General features: G+C 43.1%; 1 protein-coding gene across 7 annotated transcripts in view; it reads left to right on the forward strand.

The window, feature by feature from the left end:
- Window positions 1-1437: 1437 nt before the first annotated feature.
- The window catches only part of nectin1b (nectin cell adhesion molecule 1b), a 146937-nt gene continuing 127627 nt past the window's right edge, over window positions 1438-20747 (forward strand). For 2 of the 7 annotated variants that reach the window (XM_051398164.1, XM_051398166.1), the window contains exon 1: window positions 1450-2572. In XM_051398164.1, the coding sequence (XP_051254124.1) occupies window positions 2521-2572 (52 nt within the window). In that variant the 5' untranslated portion in view covers window positions 1450-2520. Of the gene's footprint in view, window positions 2573-20747 lie in introns of all 7 variants that reach the window. The other 5 variants (XM_051398163.1, XM_051398165.1, XM_051398167.1 and 2 more) reach the window with 5 other exon arrangements.

Below are 20747 nucleotides of genomic sequence, written 5' to 3' on the forward strand. Positions count from 1 at the left end.
ATTTCAAACAGCAGTCCTTTTGTTTTTCTCTGCAGCTATTTGACAAAACAAAATGTCAAGTCTGGAGTTTATCTGTATCCTCCCAGAATGCACCAGTCTGGTTTTATTGCGTTCAACAGGATTGTAGGCATGTTTATTAACAGCACATCCTTCACTTAGAAAGGATAGTGCATGTGCTTTTCCACTTTGATTTATGTTGCCGTGCCCCAAACACTACACTGACCCTAATAACCAATTGGCCCAGTGCTGTTTTGTCATGCCAGGTAATTTTCTCTTGCTGTTCAGCAGATAATTCTGTGGTGCTGATAGTAAATCACAAACAAAGACAGGATTTTGACCACATGCAAACCTGCAAAGTCCAAACAGCAAAATGGACTGTTTAATATTAACCATGTTGGTCCTGGTCTATTGTAATTATCTGTAGAACTACTGTCCACAAGAGGGAAGTGTTATCACATTCATCCTCCCATTCATTTACAGGCAGTAAAGTCACAAGCCTGATCCTGTTTGGTTGCTTCTGGAGAAAAAGATGAACTGGCCAGAGAGTGAGTAGGAAGGAAGGAAAGAAAGGGGGGGCTGGGTACAGTCCGCTCTCACAGCTGCTTTATGAGGTCAAATAGACACCCCCATCATCCCCTCCCTCCCATGCACACACACACACACACATACATATAGTTGAGGACTTAAGGAACATTTTTCAATTACTTCGGTAAGTAATTTTTTCCTTCTAAGATCATCATCTTCCTCCAGTGTTACTTTGCCTGGAGGAAGGATGACTGTATTTGGATCATATTTAAGCTTTCACTACCCCACCCTGACTTATGTCAGGCTTTTGGTTCACTTGAGGTCTGGAGTGCTGCAGGGGCCATTGAGGGGATCCCTGATGGTGCCCTTGCATATGAGAAATACCACATACTCTCACTAATTTAAAGGATTTAATAAATGATGTAATAATTGATAAATGTTGCTGTTTTTCATTGCCTGTACCCCACCTGTCTGTACGGTGGCTGTTTAGGACATTCATTAGTTACATTTAATTATTATTTAATTATATTTTGAGCATCTATATTTCGGAGAAGAATGGGAAAAACTGGCTAAATAAAATAAACATTCATAATACACTGTCCTTCATTTTGCTTCACAGAGCAGTGGATATGAGAGTGGGGTTCAGACAACTTCCTCAACATCTGAGGGCTTTAATGCCATTTGTTCACCACAGTGTCAGTCTTGGTTGGTTGTTCCCTTTCAGCCTGGTTTCGGTGGCTCTGCGGGATTACAACATATGAGAGGCATTTCACAATTCGCATTATTTCACCTAACATGACTGTACACGCTATGTTCTCTATGTCCTCTCCCCCCACACCCCCCACACACTGTAGCGATACACGACGGATCTACCTCTATCCAGCTCAGAGTTTTGATCTGATAATGATTGTATCGCGTCCTGCTCCATGAGGGTTCATTTTACAGATCCAGAAATAAATAAAAAAACTTTGAGTCACTTCCAACAGGGCCACCAGGCTGCTGTGGCTGATCCAGGCGATGCTTTTGCTTTTTGCAGGACACTCCAGGCTCCTCCCCTCTGCACTACGTCACCCGATCCCGATCTCTCCCATAGCGTCAGCGATAGTCAGCAACACACTGTGGTGGCAGATCAGCGGGGCGGTGCGCATAGCGGGATAAAGCCTCACTGTGTTTCACCCAATACTGGAAAAAAAACAAAACGGGGGGGGGGCCTCATCCCACCATTTCCAGAGTTACAACAACTTCACCGGCCTGGCGTGCTGTGCTTCACCGGCTGGCCGTGGCTGCAGACGGGGACAACCGGGAACTTAAGGAACTAAACCGGGGACGGTGCCAGCAGATTATCTGTTAGGTGCTGGCTCAATTCTGCAGACGGAAGAAGGGAGAGAGAAAAAAAAAGGCGACGTTTCCCCCCCCCTCTCCCCCCTAACCCGGAGAAACTCTCCAAGTGTTGGAAACTTCCCAGCGCAGCATCGATCGAGGACCTCCCGCCCACTTTACCTCTGATCCACAATCCTGGAAGGGGGAGAGAGAGAGAGAGAGAGAGGGAGAGAGAGAGAGAGAGAGTTCTGCAGCCGCTGCGGTGGATGGAGCAACAAAGGCTAGATGGTTAAACTAGAAGAGCTGCTTTGATAAGAGCCCAACTCTCGTTTCGCCTCTCTAAAAAAAGACTCCCATCACCTATAAAGGCAAATCTGCAGCCGCCTGGATCTCATTTCGGGGGACCCGGCCAGGTTCTACTTAGTGCAAACTCTCCGCTCGCCAAAGGGGGGATCCGCCGCAGACGTGAAATTGATGCTTTGGTACGGGCGGAGCGCACCACCGATCCTCTAGTTTTGCCAAAGTCTCGTCCTGCTCAGCGAGGGAGGTAGACTGATTGGTTGCCGAAGTGGGATTTGCAGAAGTTACATGCTTGGTCTTTGTCGTCACGAGTGAGCCCCCCCCTTGTTCATCCACTCTCAGGTTATCAGAGAAGATCCGGATAGTTGAGGAGCCATGGCGATGTGTGTGGGGATGTGGATACTCCTGTTAGCGCTGCACGTCCAAGGTAAGCCGCAGAAATCAGACTTCAGCAGGCAATCATCTGCCACATATCTGCCTTATTTTATCATCAACCCCCCCCTCCCCTGCTACACTGTGTGTGTGTGTGTGGTGTGTGTGTGTGTGTGTGCTGCATGATGTTTTGCAATACCACAGACCTGCACGAATGGGTGGATCGATGGGATTGCCCGGGCTGTGTTTTGCGACAAGATGTGCAAATGAGAGGAAATTGGAAAATGATTTTTTTTTTGAAGTCTCAGAATCCAGCCCTCACAAAGCGGCTGCAGAATACTTATTTGGCTGTGAAATAATGAAGTTACACGGGCAGCAGGCAGATGGCGATGTGTGCGAACCGTGTAGGCCAGCAAGTCTCCCCAAGTTTTCCAATATCTCATTGTGATGGCAACTCGGAGCCACACAGTGCTCCTGAATGGTAATTGAAAACCTGTGGCCTGGTCCTCATCCCCTGCCTGTTAGCTGGGTACTGTAAATAATTAGAATTTAAGGAGTCATTAAGTCCAAATTCTTCATTTTTATTTAAAGTGTGAATGAAATCCACATGCCTTTTAGCTGTTTCCATATTCAGTCGTGGTATTTTTCTGAGGTAAAGTGACTCAGGATATTGTGACATTTGTCTCTGGCTCCTGTCATGCTGCCTAGACACTGCCCTGAATGTGTGACAGAAATGATAGAAGATGGAGATAAGAGTGTGTGTGTGTGTGTGTGTGTAGAGCGGAGGGATGAGGTGTTGAGGTTGGTGTTTGATAAATGGAGAGATAATTTGACATTGATCATCCTGACATTAAAGCTTCCCATGGTGGCCCTAATTATTTAAATACATGCTTAATAAGTCCATTTGACTGTTATTGGAAGGAGCATCATTATTCCGGTTATATTGACAACCTTCTAATTGGAAAACAAGCCAACAACAAAACACCAGGTATATAAGTCTCTCTCTCTCTCTCTCTCTCTCTCTCTCTCTCTGTGTGTGTGTGTGTGTGTGTGTGTGTGTGTGTGTGTGATCCATTAAGCAGAGAGAGGGGTTTTTAAGGCTTAGCTAGAAGTTTACTGGTTTGTTTACATCTTGGAGAAGTAAATTCCGTCTGGCGCCCCTATTTTAAGACAGGAATGGACGAGGGTCAAGTGTGGTCAAGAAATGTCAGATCGTGTTTTGAGCGGCACTGATCTCATCCTCCTTTTCTCTGACAGACTGCAGCATGTACATGTTTGCTTAATGGGGTGTTTTGGCGCTCGAATAAATAAAAAAAAACTGTATTCCAGGCGAATATTTACTTACACTGGGCTGTTTTTGTTGTTTTCCACCTTCCTCGAGGTGGAGAACAACCGAGATGTTGACCTTGTTCGCGATTGAGGCTCCTTGTGGCGTCATGTGTTTAAGTCTGATTGAATACTTTGATCAAAAGCCCTGTCTGATTTACATTGAGATGATCCCTTTGCTTGTGGAGAAGATCAGGATTAACTGGTTCCCTTGGGATTCACAGGGGAAATCTTTTGAAGCTGTTCAGTCAAGTGAGTGGAAAATGTCTCGAAAAATTGCGCTTAAAGCGTCTTGGACATATCTCATTTGAGTGAAGCAGGAGGTTTTTTTTAAGACTAACTAGACGTCATACGAATGCACTTTGCCCCTGTTTCATTTTTGAACCGCTGTAGTTTACTTAAAACCAAAGTGACTGTATAATTCATGCTTTCAGACATCTCCGTGAAAGGCAGGAAATGTCTTGGAAATGTTTTTTTTCAGCTGTTGTTTGGACTCATTTCTTTTGACATGCAAAAACAAGAATCTGGTCTTTCACCCTGAGGTTAAAGGGCGTTGCCATAAATGCCCACGGTCTTTGATGGCCTAATTGATATACAACATGTTCCAGACTCTTCCCTCATTAGCCATGCACAAACAAGTGGGGAGGAATGGCCCTAACAAATGCAAGCAGCAGCAAACCCTGTTGCAGTTATCCATTAGGGAAAGCCATTTGTGCTTGTCATTGTAATAACCATTTGTAGAAAACACAAGAGTGCCAAATTCATAAACAGAAAATATTCCGAGCTGCTCGCCAAATAGATTATCAAAAAGGAACATTGAGAATAATGGATCTCTGTGAATAATAACAGCATAACAGCAGCTCTGTTCCTGCTTTCTTATATTAGCACTTGGTCTCTCCAGTATTCCAGACTGATATTTAATTGAGTGTGAATTGAGTTAGCAACCAGGTGGTTGTTTATGGCTTGGCTCCATCCTCGGGTCCTGGTGCTGTGCGAGCCCATATAGATATCACTCTCAGCGGTGGGATAAGGAGATTTTCCAGCTCTAATTCCTCATCTTAGTTGGATTAAACATTTGGGAAATGAATGCTGAATAGCGGACAAGCATCAACTTTGAATGTACTATTATTCAGGATGGGAAATTGTGTCGCTGTGAATTGTAATCTTTGTAATAACTTGGCAGCGTACAGGCTAGAAGCATTCTGCTGGAGACCCCCGTTGTTCAGTTCTGTCAGTCATGTTACGCAGTCTGTCATTGAGCTTTTCCTGGTATAAGCTTTTATACTAATATCACAACCCAGCTGTATTAGTTTCTGCCCTTTAACTGTGTTTATCTGCTGTTAAATACTCATGTGACATCCCAGGAGAGATGCAAACCATGGGTGATATTTCCTGCTTAGTTTTGATGGACGGCTTTATTGTTGGGACTCTTTAGGGTTAATTGTACATCCTGATTTCTATGCGCAAGCTTGTCACCGAAGCCTGACGCACTAAAGTTCATTTTGACTGATGACAAATGGTCACATGCTGTGCTGCTCAGTGTGTATTTGTTTTTCAGACTCATTGGAAGAACACTGAAGTCTACCTTTGTGTATGAAATGTCACGTACTTCAGCTGGATTGACTGATTGATTGATTGAACAGTCGGGGGGGCGGCTGAGGACAATTGCAGGCATGTTGATATTGAATAGGTTGGTGTTTGATGTTGAACACTAAAACAGGCATGAACATGCTTCCTTAGATGAGTCATGGAACAAATACTGCTGCCCCTTTGGAGCAGTGTAATTAGCACTTTGACTTTGCTAATTTCCTTCTCTCTTTTGAAGAAAACTGTAATTTCTACTCCGAGGCTTTTTGCATTTCACCGGGATGACAGTTGTGATATAGTGAAATGGAGAGCCTCACTGTGGGATTGTTGGGCCTTGATGGTTTGAGCGTGAATGCAAATTGCTCTGATCCTCATTCCTTTGGGGAGTCTCCCTTTGGTCCCCGCTGAGGTGATGGATGGGAGAGAGAGCTCCGAGTCCTGGGAGAGTAGCTTGAGGGGAGCTGACAGGAGATTAAGCTTCACTTTTTGCCATAGGAACTAATGGAGGCACTTGGCCACTCAAACTTCATCTCTTTGAGCATTTAGCTCATTGTGGTCCTCCTGTCAGCTCTTTAGCAAATCCTTCTCGAAACACTGCGTGAAATGTCTTTTTTGCCTGCTATGATTCTGGAAATGGAGAGGGGCCCTCATTAATTTCAGGAGCTGCTCTCAAACAAGAGATTTTTCTTTTCTTTGGCAAAATATTTGAATTAACAAAGTTTGGGTCCGTACACCATAGCAGTTGATCCAAGAGGCATATTCTCAGCTTTCTTTGTCAGTTCCTGATGCACATTTCCAGCCCCTGTGGTCTCTGCATAAAGGCTGCGTATCACAAAATAGATGAATAAAACATGGCGATAAGTACTGAACCTAAATAATGGAAAGGTTATGACAAAATGGAGTGTTCCCTGCGTGTGGAAGACTGCACAAATAGTATTAAAGACTGAATGTATGTTAAATTAAGTTTACCTCTCAGATTATTTGGAGCCTTTAGTTTATATGCAGGATTTCAGTCACAACGAGGAATAAATGAATCTCTCCAGGCCTTGACTGAGGAGCTTACAGCTCTCCTGCTTGTCTCTGTGATGATGGAATAGTTTGGATCTGATCCCTCATCACTGAATGAAGCTATTTTAGGGGAAGTTTAGTCTAATATCACAAGTAATGTTTGTCCCAGACACCGGCTGTCTAAGGTTACCTGTTTTGTCAGAACATGCAGTTCAGTATCATATGCAGTGTTTTCATTTGGTTGTTATTTTGGTGTATAGTGTCTGATAGGTGTCCTCGCCTGCTCCCTCACTTTCTTCACTCCCGACCGTCACCGTGGTGGATCAGGATGGAAAACACGTTTATCAGCAAGCTGCAGCCGCAATTGTATGCTTTAAATCCTTGAAATTCTTCTCTGTTTCAACTCAAATCGCAGAATCAGCAAAGTAAGGAAAAAGGAAATCAATAAAGGGGATCAAATCTCGCCCTGAGCTTTTCTGATTTGGCATTAATCTGTCGAGTCTTTTTCTTTCTATTTAGCCAATCCTATCCATGTCAAGGGATTAAATGGTTAAATTCCTGTTCTGCTCTTGAGAATGAGAATGGCATTGACTGACTACACTTGTTCCATATTTTCTTTGCCGTTTGTCAGATAGCTGTTCCAGCATCTGCGGACAGGCTTATTATGGTTCCTGAGTCGATGTAAATCTTCACTGAAGAAAAAGTAAATAATCTCACATGTTGGAAGGATTCTGACAGTCTGCACTGTTTTTATGTGACACTGTCTTGGCTTGCCAATAGCTTGCAGAGTTTCTTCGCACTTTTTCTCCCCGAGAGCTCAGTTACTATAGTTACTACCTGCAATCATTCATTTCAGTTAAAAGCAAATTATATTTATTTCTTTACAGGAACTGCATCCATTTCAGTTTTTCCAAGCTGCTGTGTGAAGTGAACGCAGCCTTTTAATGCATCATTTAAATTTTTTTCATGCAGTCGTCTTGTATTTTCTGCTTCGCTGATTTAAAAAAAGAAATCATATGGGAATACCGTTCTTTGCTCATTGTGTCTGGGTTTACAACTGGGGCATTTAGTCACAGGCTGAGCTGGGATTGAGAGAGTGGATAATTCCTGGTCTTCCCTCTAAGGCTATATGCCTTTAAAATAAAGCAGATCTGATCGGTGCGGCTCCCACCCCCCTGTGTGACTGCGTGAACAAGTCAATTTACAACAGGCAGCTGGGCTGATGTGCCTCCATTAAGGAGCAAAGAAGTCCTGATAACCAGTCAGCGAACAACCTGCCGAGTCTGAGGATGAAGAGTAAAATGGATCCTCTGAGGTGGAAACACAAAATCTATCGTGGTTGCCGAATTTTGACCTGATAACAGTGCTGCAGAAAATCCATCAAACGGTGTCATATAAAAATAAAGTGTATTTTCTGTTACCCGATTGGCTTGATTAGCTGTGAGGTTTTGTTACATTGGCTGTGTGCTCTCCAAGCCAAACTCGTCTGTGATTTTCACTCGCAGCTCTTCTTTGTGAACTAGTCGAGGTGGACTGGGATTCATTTTAAAACTTGATGGACTAGTTGATGCTCTTGCCATGTTTTCTGCTGTTTGACTCAGTTGAATTTTGTGCTGACTTGTGCAGTTTGTTGACAAGAGCTGGCCTGCAGCTCTGCTTCCTACTGTCCTGGGTCTGACCGATATATCAGTGGGCTGATGCACTGGGCCGCTAAAGGCTTAAATTAAATATTTGATGGAAGTTTCTCCAACAATGTCCCACTGTAAGAAGTAATATCATTTAAATCATCAATAATTTTAAGTATGATACAGTGCTTATGGAGTTTCTTTCCAGCTTTAAGTATTTGAAAGAGACATTTTCTTCTTAGTTTCATTGTAGATTTCTTGTGTTTTTGACACTCGACAGCAGAATAGGTGTCTTTTCCATCCTGCAAATTCTAAATATGTGACCTCAAACAGGTCAACTTATTAAAACACTGAATATTTACTGCCTCCAACTTCTGACTGAAAACATCCATACCGCCTTCAAAAACCATCTGTCAATCCCATTACAAGCCTTCCAGCTCTCCCACTGCACATGCCATCCACTGATAAATAGCCTCCAGGGGTGAAGCTGAAATGGAATATTAGCTTGCAGAACACATTCAAATGAAAATATCGAACATTTCGAAAATTTAGCAGCGGGTTCAGTCTCTAGTCACGGAAATGTTCGGAATCAAAGTAGTATTGAAATTTCCGTCATTGTGACACAGCACCCCGGGTTTCACAAAGCTGAGAGCTGATCTCCTGGCAGAACTTTACATTTTTCTCTTTTATTTTTGACAAACTTGGGTCTACCTTCCCCCCCCTCCCCCCGCCCAGCCCCCCCCCAACTATATCTCTCTTCTCCCCTTTCTCTTTCTCTTTCCTCTCTCTCCTGTCTCCCCGCTCTGCCTTTGAGGATGGTGCTTGCTGAGAGTCGGGCTTGGTTAGCACTTGATACAAAAGGGGGTTTGTTTCATGAAATGTTTCCCTTTTTAATGAGTGATGGTGTTCGCTCATTTAATATTCCGCGCTGATATCTCTCTGGGAGCTGACTGTGCTTCAAAGCAACATCGTGGTTGTAAATGGGAGTGGGATGAAGGGTGGGGGCTGGGGGGGCAGGAGCAGCAGCAACGGTGGTGGTATAAGGGGGGGGGGTTGCTTAGAAAACACAAACACAGGTTTATTTATTCTCCCTGACATATAGCTAAGCTTCCAGTGTGCTGCAGCTTGGTGCAAAGCTCCTTAGTGCCCTCGTCCTGTGCAGACAGACTAGCAGAATATGACTGATAACAGGTCAGCTCTGTGTCTGTCATATTTTACTCAGTGTGCGCCTTTCCTACATGTTTGCACGGTTCCCTGCTGGGTTCAAATGTAAAGATAATTTGCTTAGTTCGAAAGGATTTCAATTGCTTATATGTGAACATTTCTGAGAATGTTTCAGCTGTTATTTCTTCTCTCCACCTGCGCCACCAGCTGACACGATAGTTTCCCAGAGATTGTCATTACACTGAGATTGAGGTCAACCTACATGAGTGGTAGGAATCCTCTATTTTGCCAGTTTTCTAGTGCACATGGTTCAACTTTGCTGTGAAAGAGATGAAGATAAACACAGAGATGGCCCGCAGTTTGGCATTGATCCTTCCATTTTGTTGATAGGGTCTATGCCAAAGCAACTAATGTAGTCTGCTATTGATTCCCCAGTTTCAAGCCTGGCTGAATTTGACTCTAATGTTGCATTGTTTTCAGAAAGTCAGGTGTGCCAAATGGCCTCCGCCTCTTTCCTGTATGCCCTCTCTTTTTTTCAACCGACACTGCTGCGCATGTGGCTATCAGTAGATTTAGTATTTAAATGTGCGTGAAAAAGAGGTGGGTAGGTGGTTGAGTGAGTAATCTAACCACCAGCCCCACCTCGGAGCGGGGGAAAGGGGGTTGTGTTTATCCCTTTATCTTGAGCTCGAACAGAGTCTGCATCAGCACTGCACTTACACGCATAAAGGTAAAGCTGTAGGGTATGGCTGTGCTGTGCTTAAACTGCATTTACTCCTCTAAATGCAGTATCATATCATATCACAAATACACTACATCGTGCCTGTAAAGGGGAGGAAACAGGGGAACATGCATTTAATCTGGTTCTTTTCATACCTGACATTTATTAGAGGTGTATATGAACATAGACCAAAGGGACTCAAACTCATAAATAGAAGATGTGCACGTACCCTCCACACTTGAGGTCTCCATCACAGAAAGTGCACACAGGGCTGCTGCAGTATCCCTAATGCATTATTTTAGGGACTGACTGGCTGCAAAGCTGGTCTCCCTCAAGAGGACCTGCTGTACCTGACTGTCCTCTACCATCTTTTGACTCTTACAGAGTTTCCAATGTATGGTCGAGGTTGATATTTGATATTTTAATGACACATTAGCTGGCATTCGTTGCTGTTTTACATGAACAAACGACGTAAGCAAGCTTTTTTGGCAAGGTGACATCGAATGTGTATTAAACTGCAATAAAGATATGTCCAATGAAGGATATTGTAGAGTTTGAGAATAAACATTATTATGAAACATGAGAGCAATAGTAGTAATCGTAATAGTAGATTTTGAACAGTAAACAATTAAAGTTTGCAAAATGAAACATGAAGGACAAATGCTGCAAGTGAATGCACTGCAGTGTCTTTTCCTGCCAACATTGTGACACCGGTATTTCTGTGGGATCAGTCAGGCTCTGCTATCTTCTACAGATTGTGTTCATTTGCAGTGGTTTCACGTTTACCTAATTAATCATTTTTGGAGAGAAAAGTAATGTCCCCTGGCGTACGGTGTTCTTAAAAGAGTCAGGATGATCACATTTCCAGATTTGCTTAATGTTCTCTGATCACGTTTTTTCAGTTGATAACTTGATATTACATGGCCATTAACATGCGGGGTTGAGGTTAGGAGAAGGCTGTCATGGCAACCAAATTTAGGTTGAGCTATGGTTAAGTTTAGAACCATTTAGTTAAGGTTATAGAACGATCCAGGTCACGGTTGACCTCGATCTCACTTCTAGTTGTCTGGGTTACATTTTACTATTTCCCCTGAAGGTAATCATTTTTAATGCAGAATTGTTGCATATAAAATGCCTGCTGTACCCCCCACCCACCTCCTCTCATCCTCCTCCTGACTTCTTCTTGCCTCTTCCAGCTGAATAACTTTGCCAGGGGTTTCCACATGGGAGCTTCCACTCTGGCAGCACATGTCCTGCTTGGCTATGGGTTTGCAAGTGGAATTAACCAGTCAGGAATCTGAAGTGAGCTTTGAAACCAGTGAAGGAATCACGCAGGGCCAGTTTGTAGTTCACAGCAATTGTCGATTGAGCCATGAAGATGCCAAATGTCACGTCAGGCCAGGGAAACAGAAGGTTGGGGGGGGTCAGAGGTTCCCCCCCTCTCCCGCCCACCTGTCGAACATATGAGTTACAACATTTATATGATGATAAGTTATGCAGATACAAGTGGCCACAAGAACACCCACTCACTGACCCTGCACCCACATAGCTCACAGTCTCACAGATGTGTGAGCGTGAACAGCACATTTTCCTGCATTTATTGATGTATCCGAGTTGAATTTATTCCCCCACTTTACCCATATGTTCTGTTCAGATGGAGCACGAGCATCGTAAATATTTATTTCAGATGGATGCAGGGGCTTGCAGTTGTTCCCGGCACTGTGTACCTCCTTTGTCAGCATTATGAAACTGAAAATAGAAGCTAAAGAGGAACAAATGTTGGAATGAGAAACTTGATATAGTGACTGTTTAATACCGCAGCAAAACCCTTAAATACCTTCCCTCTTACGGCCTGCAGACTCATACCCTTCAGGATGCCAAGTTTCAAATTGTTCTGCAGAATGGGCTTAAGGATTTTACCTTCCTTCCTAAGTCGTGGGGGGAAAAGAAATTTGCAAGGGAAAATAAGAGCCTAAATGTAAAGAGGAAAAAGGGGACATGGGGATTTACATGTAGACCCGGTGGGGGATGGGAGTTTGCAGAGGGTCATGCTGCTCCTGAATGAGGCTATGTTCCAAGGGTGATTCTAGTTTGCCTTGAAACAGTGTTCTTGGCTGAAGTTCTATGTAGGCACACTGGGGCTGCTCGCTAGAAGAAAGAACTTGTACAAATAACACTTCATTCAATTTTTTCCAGCTCATTAGGCCTTTTTTCTGTATCTGTGCGGGAAGCCAGTGGACCCCCCCTCCCCAAAACCAACTCATATTCTCCATTTAAGCTATCTTCAAACAGGCGTGTTGCCTGTTGCATAATTGTAAGAATATTATGACACATAAAACAGTAAATTAAGTTAAAATCTCCATAATGTGCTAAAGATCATATTGTCTGCAAAATTAGTTTAATTAAAGCCTTTCTTAATTTGAGTAATGAGTGAGTCTGTAGCTCAATCAGATCTTTTATAACAAGTGGGTCCAAGTCAAGATTAAATGGAAGTCCTGTGTTTCAATAGGCTGCTCAATATGCGATGAAAGAAGTTGGGGGATGAAACTGATTGGATTTGCCCCACATTGCCAAGGGTGTGTTTCACCCCTGCTGTTTGTTAAATTTTGGTTAAGCTGAAAAAAAAAAAAGAAGCAATTCCTGCCGGAGTGAGTGGCACTCCAGTGGAAGTAATCTAAATAACAGGGGCCTGATTCTGAATCTGTATCCTGTGTCGTTATGTGGGATTTAAAGGGTTAATCCTATTGATTTGGTTGTGGGATTTGCCCATGTAATTCTGGAGGAAGGTTCTCTGACTTCTCACTGTTGGAGGCAGATAAGGGTGTGTTAGATACGGGGGCAGTTTGCTGTGCGCCACACTTCCCCTGTCGCCCTAACCCCTCTTTTCATACTCACACTGCTGACGCTTCGTGACCGGCGTGGGGTGGGTATTTGTTTTTGCTGGGAAGACCCAGGAAGGAGTGCACTGAGCCATGAACACACCCGTGTGTATGTGTTTGCAAGCGCCTACGTCCGTGCGCAGGCCCGAGGCAGAGGCAGCTCCTCGTAGCTCGCCCTGCTCCCCCCTGATCCTGACCCACTTTCTTTTCCCCGCTCGTCGCTCGCTCTTTAATTGCTGCGCGGCACACTGAGGCCATCTGCTCGACTGAGGCCCGTCGCCATGGAGATGCTGGGAGGCTTTTCGGATTTGCTGTGGACTGACCAACAGGGAAATAGAGGTCAGGGAATGGGGGTAGGGTTTTGGACAGTCATAGGGGCACCAGACCTGTGTTATGAGATACTCGTCTGACAATAGTACACCTGTGTGATGCATCCGAAACAGAAGAGGCAATCAGACCCTCTCCTCTCAGTCCTTTTTAAAAAAATATACGTAGTGGGGCAAAATAAAAAAACATCAACACACATCGGCACAGAATCAGCTTTTTTTTTTTTTTTTTTTTTTTGTATGACTGATTCAGTGGACCCTGAGAGGACATGCTAATCCAATTTCAGTTGAAACAATTTCGCCTGAAACATGAAAATAATGACTGCAAGCTGGAATGTCCCATACCAAACGGGAGAAATTAAAGTTTTAGAGTTAAAGTTTAGATGGAACTTTTTCACACAGTTGTATTTCTTGTCCAGAGGAGTTAGGAGTATTACAAAATTACACGTTTCATTTTTACCACGAGGGCACTTTAGACAAAAGGCTATTTGTCTGTGTTAAGATTACTGTGTTGCCTCAGTCAGATGTGTATTTAGCCCCGTCTCATCTGCCTGCTCCGATCATATTGAGCAGTGTTCCTTTATCCTCATGAGTGTCTTTGTATATTTTGCTGCTCCTGCTTATTTCCTTTCCAATGACACGCCTCAGTGAGGAAGCAGTTATGCTGTGTTTCCAATTAACACTCAGGCGTATTTCAGAGCTGTGGTCTGCACGGCTAGGCGGCCTCTTGCTCCTCAGTGTGTCAGCTGCACTTGCATCAAGCCTTGCCCCGTGTGTTGTTTAAACATTCAAATATTCCATGACTGTTCCACAGGATCATTTGGCGAAATAGCTAAATGTGGCATTTTATTCCAGGAGAATGTTTTACTTAAATGGCTCTAATGGAGTCTCGGTATTGACCTCTGGCACATGCACAGTGCTGAGCTTTGGGAGACACTCTTTATATTTACTCCTCTTTTAAAGGTCAATATTGGTAGCTGTCATTTCTGAAGTGCCATTTATAGGTCAATACCTCATTAGTAATCTGGTAGAGTTTGAAACAAATGCAGCTGCTGTCTTCTCTGTGTCGTTGAGGTGCAACCATTTCCACTTTCCACAATTCCAAGTTCAGAGCAAAGCAGCACGGTTCTGTTGCCTGTCTGATGCAGAACGCAACATGTTTACTTTCATTTAGGTAACGCATTTTACTCTAGAGCTCTAACTAACAATTATTTTAATTATTGGTTGCTAGGTTGAATCTTTTTTCAAAATGTTTGATCTATAAAATGGTAGAAAATAATGAAAAATGTCCATCGCAACTTACGAGAGCCCCAGGTGGTGTCTTCAAATTACTTTATTTTTTTTGACGGAGTTAAAAACCCAAATGTATCCTGTTTACAATCATATAAACAGACCAGCACACCTTCAAATTTGAGAATCTGGAAACATATTCAATATGCTTGAATTATTAAAACATAATACAAATTGATGTTATTGTTATCTATCAATGCTGTTGCTGCAGGATACCACAGCATAGATATTAATGCGACCATTAACGTGTGCTTGTTTGTAGTCAACACATCATGGCAGGTGTACACCTCTTCCATGATATTCTACTGCATTGTGCTGTCTGAGTTACTGTGTGTTTCCACTAGATTGCTTAACAAGAGTCAGACCTCCTACGAAGGCTGTCAGAATCCGCCGACTTTGATGCTGTCACTATCTGCATAGATGCCCCAGACAGCTTATTTTGCTCCTCCATCACCCGCCAGTGACAGAGTAACACAGAGGCTGTGACAGCAGAAAAGGTAGCTCTGTCAATTTAAACTCCAGCAAGCACTTGATCTCTGAGCTGCCCAAATGTACAGTCGGAGCTGAAGTTAACAAGACAATGTACCCTGTGCCTGTAATTGGACCGGGGCCTTTTCAGCAGTGTGAAAAGATAGAGAGACCGTCTGTCAGCCTGCTCTCCTGTCAAGGTCATGATGTCGAGCGCTGGATGTGTTGTATTTGCTACCATGCCCTTCGTCCTATCACAGCTTATCCACATGCTGCTGTGCAGAGGTGGGGTGGGAACCGCTGCGCTCTGTGGGCAGCACACTAGATTATGTGCTCTGAGGGATTAATCAAATCGTATGAAGTTATGCTGTGAAATAGTGACCACGTAAAGTTTCATCCAGCCAGTCTAGCTAACGTGTGCCCCCTAAGCCGTGGGTAATGTTGTTTTGTTTGCCCTTCCTGTCATTGCCAAAGGGGCAATGCATTTATAGTTTGACATGAACTGCTGCAGTGATGAGAAATAAACTGTCTTTCCAAAGGATTATGTCATGGCAGAGCACCGTGGATGGACCTAGTTAGCTAAAGTGATTTTCATAGTCCTTGTTGTGCCAAACTCCTGATTGCAGTTTGAATGGAGGCCATGCTAAAGGAGGACTCTAATTACCCCTCCTCAAGTGCACATGCTGACTATGCAGTGCTGCTTTTTGATGTGTTTAACAAGGGACGCCTGCCTCCTCTCTCCTTGGTTGAACTGAGCTTTATCGCTACTTTTAGTGTCATCCAACTCCGGACTCTCTTCTGCAACCGTGTCCATGGCTGTTTACGCTCAGAAGCCTGGACTAAAAAAGAATTTAATTCCCCTTTCATGGACAGCAGGGGGAAGAAAGGTTGTTCACTATTCAACAGAACGCAATCCACTCCACTGCTCAACAGAATATTTATTTATTTACCCTCCCGGTGCCATTTTGGTCTGCAGAATCCCTGGAGAAGAAAATGCATTAAGCCACTCACTGTATTTACTTGTGTTGGATTGATGCTGCTGTGCGAGGGCAGGCTAGAGGATGGAGGATGGGAAATTGATCATTGGCGAATGAGTGTCAGGGGAATCTTGGTATCCACAACTGCTTTTCACGCTTTGAGCTTGAAGAATCCATCAAGCAGAAACTCGGTGTCATCTGAGAATACGACTACTTACCACACAGATTAAGACATTGCTATTTATCCAGGCAAACGCACTTCAGTGGTGCTTTATTTGATTGCACTGGATAATTGACTCACCCGGCTTGTTTGTACCCTCTAGGTTATTATAACTTGCTGTAAACCCAAACATACACACATCAGGGTACTGAGCCCTGATACATTGGTTGACGTGCTTCCTCTCACATATAAATAGTGACGACATGCTCATGCACTTGCTCTAAAGGTATGTATTTGTAAAATAATTGGATAGTTTGCAGACTTGCATTCCCTCTAGGAGTTTATGGCATTGATTTTGAAATACAAAGCAAGACAAAACAAAAAATCCCAGCTAGTGAAATCAGCAATTTGCACCAGTCGTATACACATCCTAATGGTTTGCAGCAGTAGCATTTGCCCACATAGAAGCTGTCACTTACATAATCTCTGCAGTACATCAACTCCAAATCAACAAAATGTTGCCCTTTGACTCGCAATCACTGTCAGTCGCTGCACTTTTGCAGAGGATAAACATAGAAAAAGTATGATTTCTTGGCGTGTTTCAGAAAAAATCTGGAACACAGTTAGGCATCTTCAGTCATAAGCACCGCAAGATCAAAATAAATAATCATAACAGTGACAGCAGGAGGAAGTGGTTAAGCACAGCTGGCTGTGAAGATGGCCACGGTGGTATTGTGTTTCAGCTGATAGATGAATGAAGGCGAGTGGTATTATTAAAAAAAAAAAAAGTGATGGGTGGATTAGCAGTTTTTGCACTCTATCAAAGAGGGCTGTACAAAATACTCATTGTCATTTGTATGATAGTGTAATAATATAGGCCTATTGTGGAGAATCTCTCTATTGAGTATGGGAATGACAGTCATGCATTTTCAAGGTAATCCCTGGAGCAAAGGTCTGGTTTATTTAACATTTATACAAAGAGCATCTCCAAAACTAAGCACAGGTAAGAGTCTGTATTCTGTAAATACAGTCTGAATAATGAATGATATCCTTTTAAAATTCCCTGCGAGATAAACAAAAGCCGGGAATGAAAGGCTTATCTATGTGCCTTTGAGGTTTACCTTCCCACACACCTTGAACAGAGTTCTCATCTGACAAATCTTTTTTTTTTTTCTGTTGAAAGGCCTGCAGAAATTTAAGAGGCGAACCAATGAAAACTACCATTAAAGGATGTGTTATATTTTGAATTAAAGGGGTTTCAAGGATGGGTAGCAGGATCTCCCGGGCATGAATAAGCTCTTTGTGCTGTATATGTAGACTCATTTGTTTAGCTCGTCTCGATGTAGACAGTACTGATTTCCATGCGGTGGATGAGAAAGAAGACTTTATGAATAACGAGAGGATTACGGGCATTACTGTTTCATGATAATGCAAGTTTATTTGAATCCACATATAATTGTCGATTATTTCTCAGTCTTTGCAGGAGTCTAAAACTTGCTCCCACAGGTTCGATGCCTGAATATGCAGGCTGAATTTGCCTTTTTAAAACTGCCAAGTCATTTTTGTAAATCAGATTTTGTTCTCTGCTGATTTCCCAGGTTAAACAAAGGTTTAATTAAAAATTCAAAGCTGCACGCTGAATTAATGTACATATTGTGATGCAGTTTCTTTCACACAACTCCTAAAGTTAGGACTCAAACATCATCATATCCCTCATGCCTGTTCTCCCAGTCAGGTAGCGTAGCCGTGGGTGGCTGCGACAACTTCCTGTACTAGTTTATTCAGAGGATTAATTAAATTTGGTTAATTAATATTCTCGACTGGTTGTCTTTCAGATTATTCACCACCATAACTTGAACCTTAGATTTATGATTAATATTTATAGAAGAGTGTCAGGAGCTGTCAGCCTCATATGAATCAACAAGGCTTCAAAACTCAACAGCCAGTTGATGTGCTATAAATCAAAGGCTGAGCAGGGACAAATCCCACCAAGATGAATAAAAAGGATCCATTTAGAAATGTGTAACCTTTCTGCATGGAGACTCGCTCTGTGATTTATTAGTGCAAAGCTGTTTGCTCCTCCCCCTTCTATTATATGTTTTAAGTATTGGAGGAAATGAATATGTCCAAGAGACCGAATGAGCTCAGGCAGCATGGCTGCAGCTCATGCATCACAATGCAGTGTGTGTAGGCTTCTCTTTCATGCAAAGTTGCCTTGCACACACACACACACACACACACACACACACACACACACACACACACACACATATACACACACACACACAACACGCTGAGATAGCCAACTACTATACTATCCAATCCTCCAGAGCGTACTTGCATGTGTGGAAGTATTTTTAGTAACACACACGCACACACAGTGGTCTGTGTTTCCAACACGATGTGTCAGGACAGCATCATGTTAAGGATTCAGTCAGATGGTCCTTAACGCTTTGCCCAGAGCTCTGCAGACGGGATGTGTTTGTACCCAGCACCGTAGGGGGGTCACGTGCTGACCTCATTGTGTGCACGAGTAAGTGCACTCTGCACCATCAGTGTGCAGCTCCCCTCCACGTAATGAGAAAGCGACTTATCTCAGTGCCTATAGCTAATAGATTGATTTCCCTGGCACAAATATCCTAGACAGAAACATTTTTTTATCCACTCAAGTCGGTTAGAGAGGCAAAGAAAGCAGTGAAAAATGAAAATGGACTCCTTCTCTGAAAACGGAAAGATTTAATATTTTTATCCCTAGAAAGGAACTGACACGCTTTATTACTCTTTGCCTCACTACCCCCGCCCATCCCTCACAGGGAGCTGTGTGCTACAGTGGAATGGAAAAGCACTTTGCAATGAAAAAAACACATTGCTCCTTCGTAAACACAGAGGTTAATGTCTTATTTACAAGCTGCTGCCCCCACGGTTGACATGTTGGCACAAATGTCTCGCTGTCTTTCTGAAACAGCACAGGCAAAGGTGATCCAAGACAGACAGATCCGTCTTCTGCTGTCCTCCTCTCAGTGTCTTAGCCTTACAGAATTCCCATATCCCTCCTTCTGGACCTTCAAAGATTGCAGCTGGCCTGCTTTCTTCATCGGTACATTAACTCCTGCAGCCTGTACTGCTTCACTGGAGCAGATGCAGCCAGAAGAAAACAAAGCTAGCAGGCCAGGGGGTTAATCACACTCATCTAGAGGTCTGTCGCACTGTTGCCAGGTGTGTCACACTCAAAGTACACTTGGCTTCCTTTTGTTGCTGCTCTTTGACCTTTGCCTTTCACACCAAGTGCAGTATGTGTTTGTGAGCACGTAAAAAAAAAAAACAGGATCTATTCAACATCCTGAGCCTGATGGTTTTTCTTACAGCCTATATGTCCAGTTTATATGCAAGTCCTGCAAAACGGGCAGGAAGTAAGTTAAGTCGGGATGCTGAATGTTCTCAGTGGGGTTGTGTTTCTGAAAATAGCGTAGAACATTATTGATGGAAATTAAAATAGTACAGTGATCACTCAACACTTCAAAAAAAAAGATATATATATTTTGGTTCTGACTGAAGCTGCACAATGTCTCTGAGGGCCAAGTTAAGCAATTTGAGAACAACAACCACTGTAGCCAAAGAGGAATTTCAAGAGACCTTGGATTCGGTTCAGATATCTGTGATATTACTTTGTGTCAAAAGTTGTGGTCGGTTTTGGTGATGATGTTTTCTGTTACAACTTTATAGCATTTGATATCACATGGTGTACCAGCATGTGTTCATTTTATCTTTTGTAGATTGTTGTACAACACACCAGGGCTGCCTACATACATTCTGTAAGAAAAAATAGTTATTCCTTCTCCTTCACTGATTTGTAGCATTCACATTGTAACTCAGATGGTATTGCTTCTGACAGACTGTTTTTGAGGAAGGCCAGACTTGTACATCAATATGCCAGTGAGATTTTCTATTATGTTGGCTCTTGGCAGCATATTGACTTTGTTTGCATTCGTAACCAGCGTGGAATATAACTTATTTTTTTAAAAAGGGATTGTAAACAACTAGTTTGGGCATATGCAGCTCATTTGAGAATGAGGTTGATACCTAGTAAAGTACATCAGGGTTGTCTTTTGGCCGTGGATTGTCACCGAAAACAATGTGGAATTTTCCAAGCTGATGTTGCCTCAATTAGATTCTTGTTAAGTCTGTTATATGCTTATCGTTCCTCTCAGTTCCCAGTGATGTATTTGTGTGGTAAAATGCCAGTTCCCTCTTTTAAATGCGTCTCTTAAGACACAGCTGCCTACTTAGATAGCTAATGGCTGTGTGTTGTGCTGCAGCGCTGTGTGCCGACTGTGGCGTGATGGCATTTGTTCTGTCTGCCCAAGGCCTGGTCTGTCATTGTGTATCAGGCCAGCCAGTGGCCATGACTCACACATGAAGCCTCTGGGTGCTGAAGCTCACCGAGAAGACACAGGAGTTTAATGTTCAGCACCCGGAAATACATGTGTGTAGGGGGATAGTGCTGATGAGAAGGTGTCAGTGAATGATTCTAAAAATGCTCTTTTTTTCGCAGCATCTCGATCTCTGCAAAATCATTGTGAGTTCGCACTGCATTTGCCACATTTCCCTCTGCCATCAAGCAGCCTGTCCAGCTCTGTGGCATCTGCTTCCTTGGATTTTCTGTTGTGTTAGTTGATCTGTTCAGGCATTGGCCTTTTCT

Source organism: Dicentrarchus labrax, unplaced genomic scaffold, assembly GCF_905237075.1.
Source record: "Dicentrarchus labrax unplaced genomic scaffold, dlabrax2021, whole genome shotgun sequence".
Taxonomy (NCBI): domain Eukaryota; kingdom Metazoa; phylum Chordata; class Actinopteri; family Moronidae; genus Dicentrarchus; species Dicentrarchus labrax.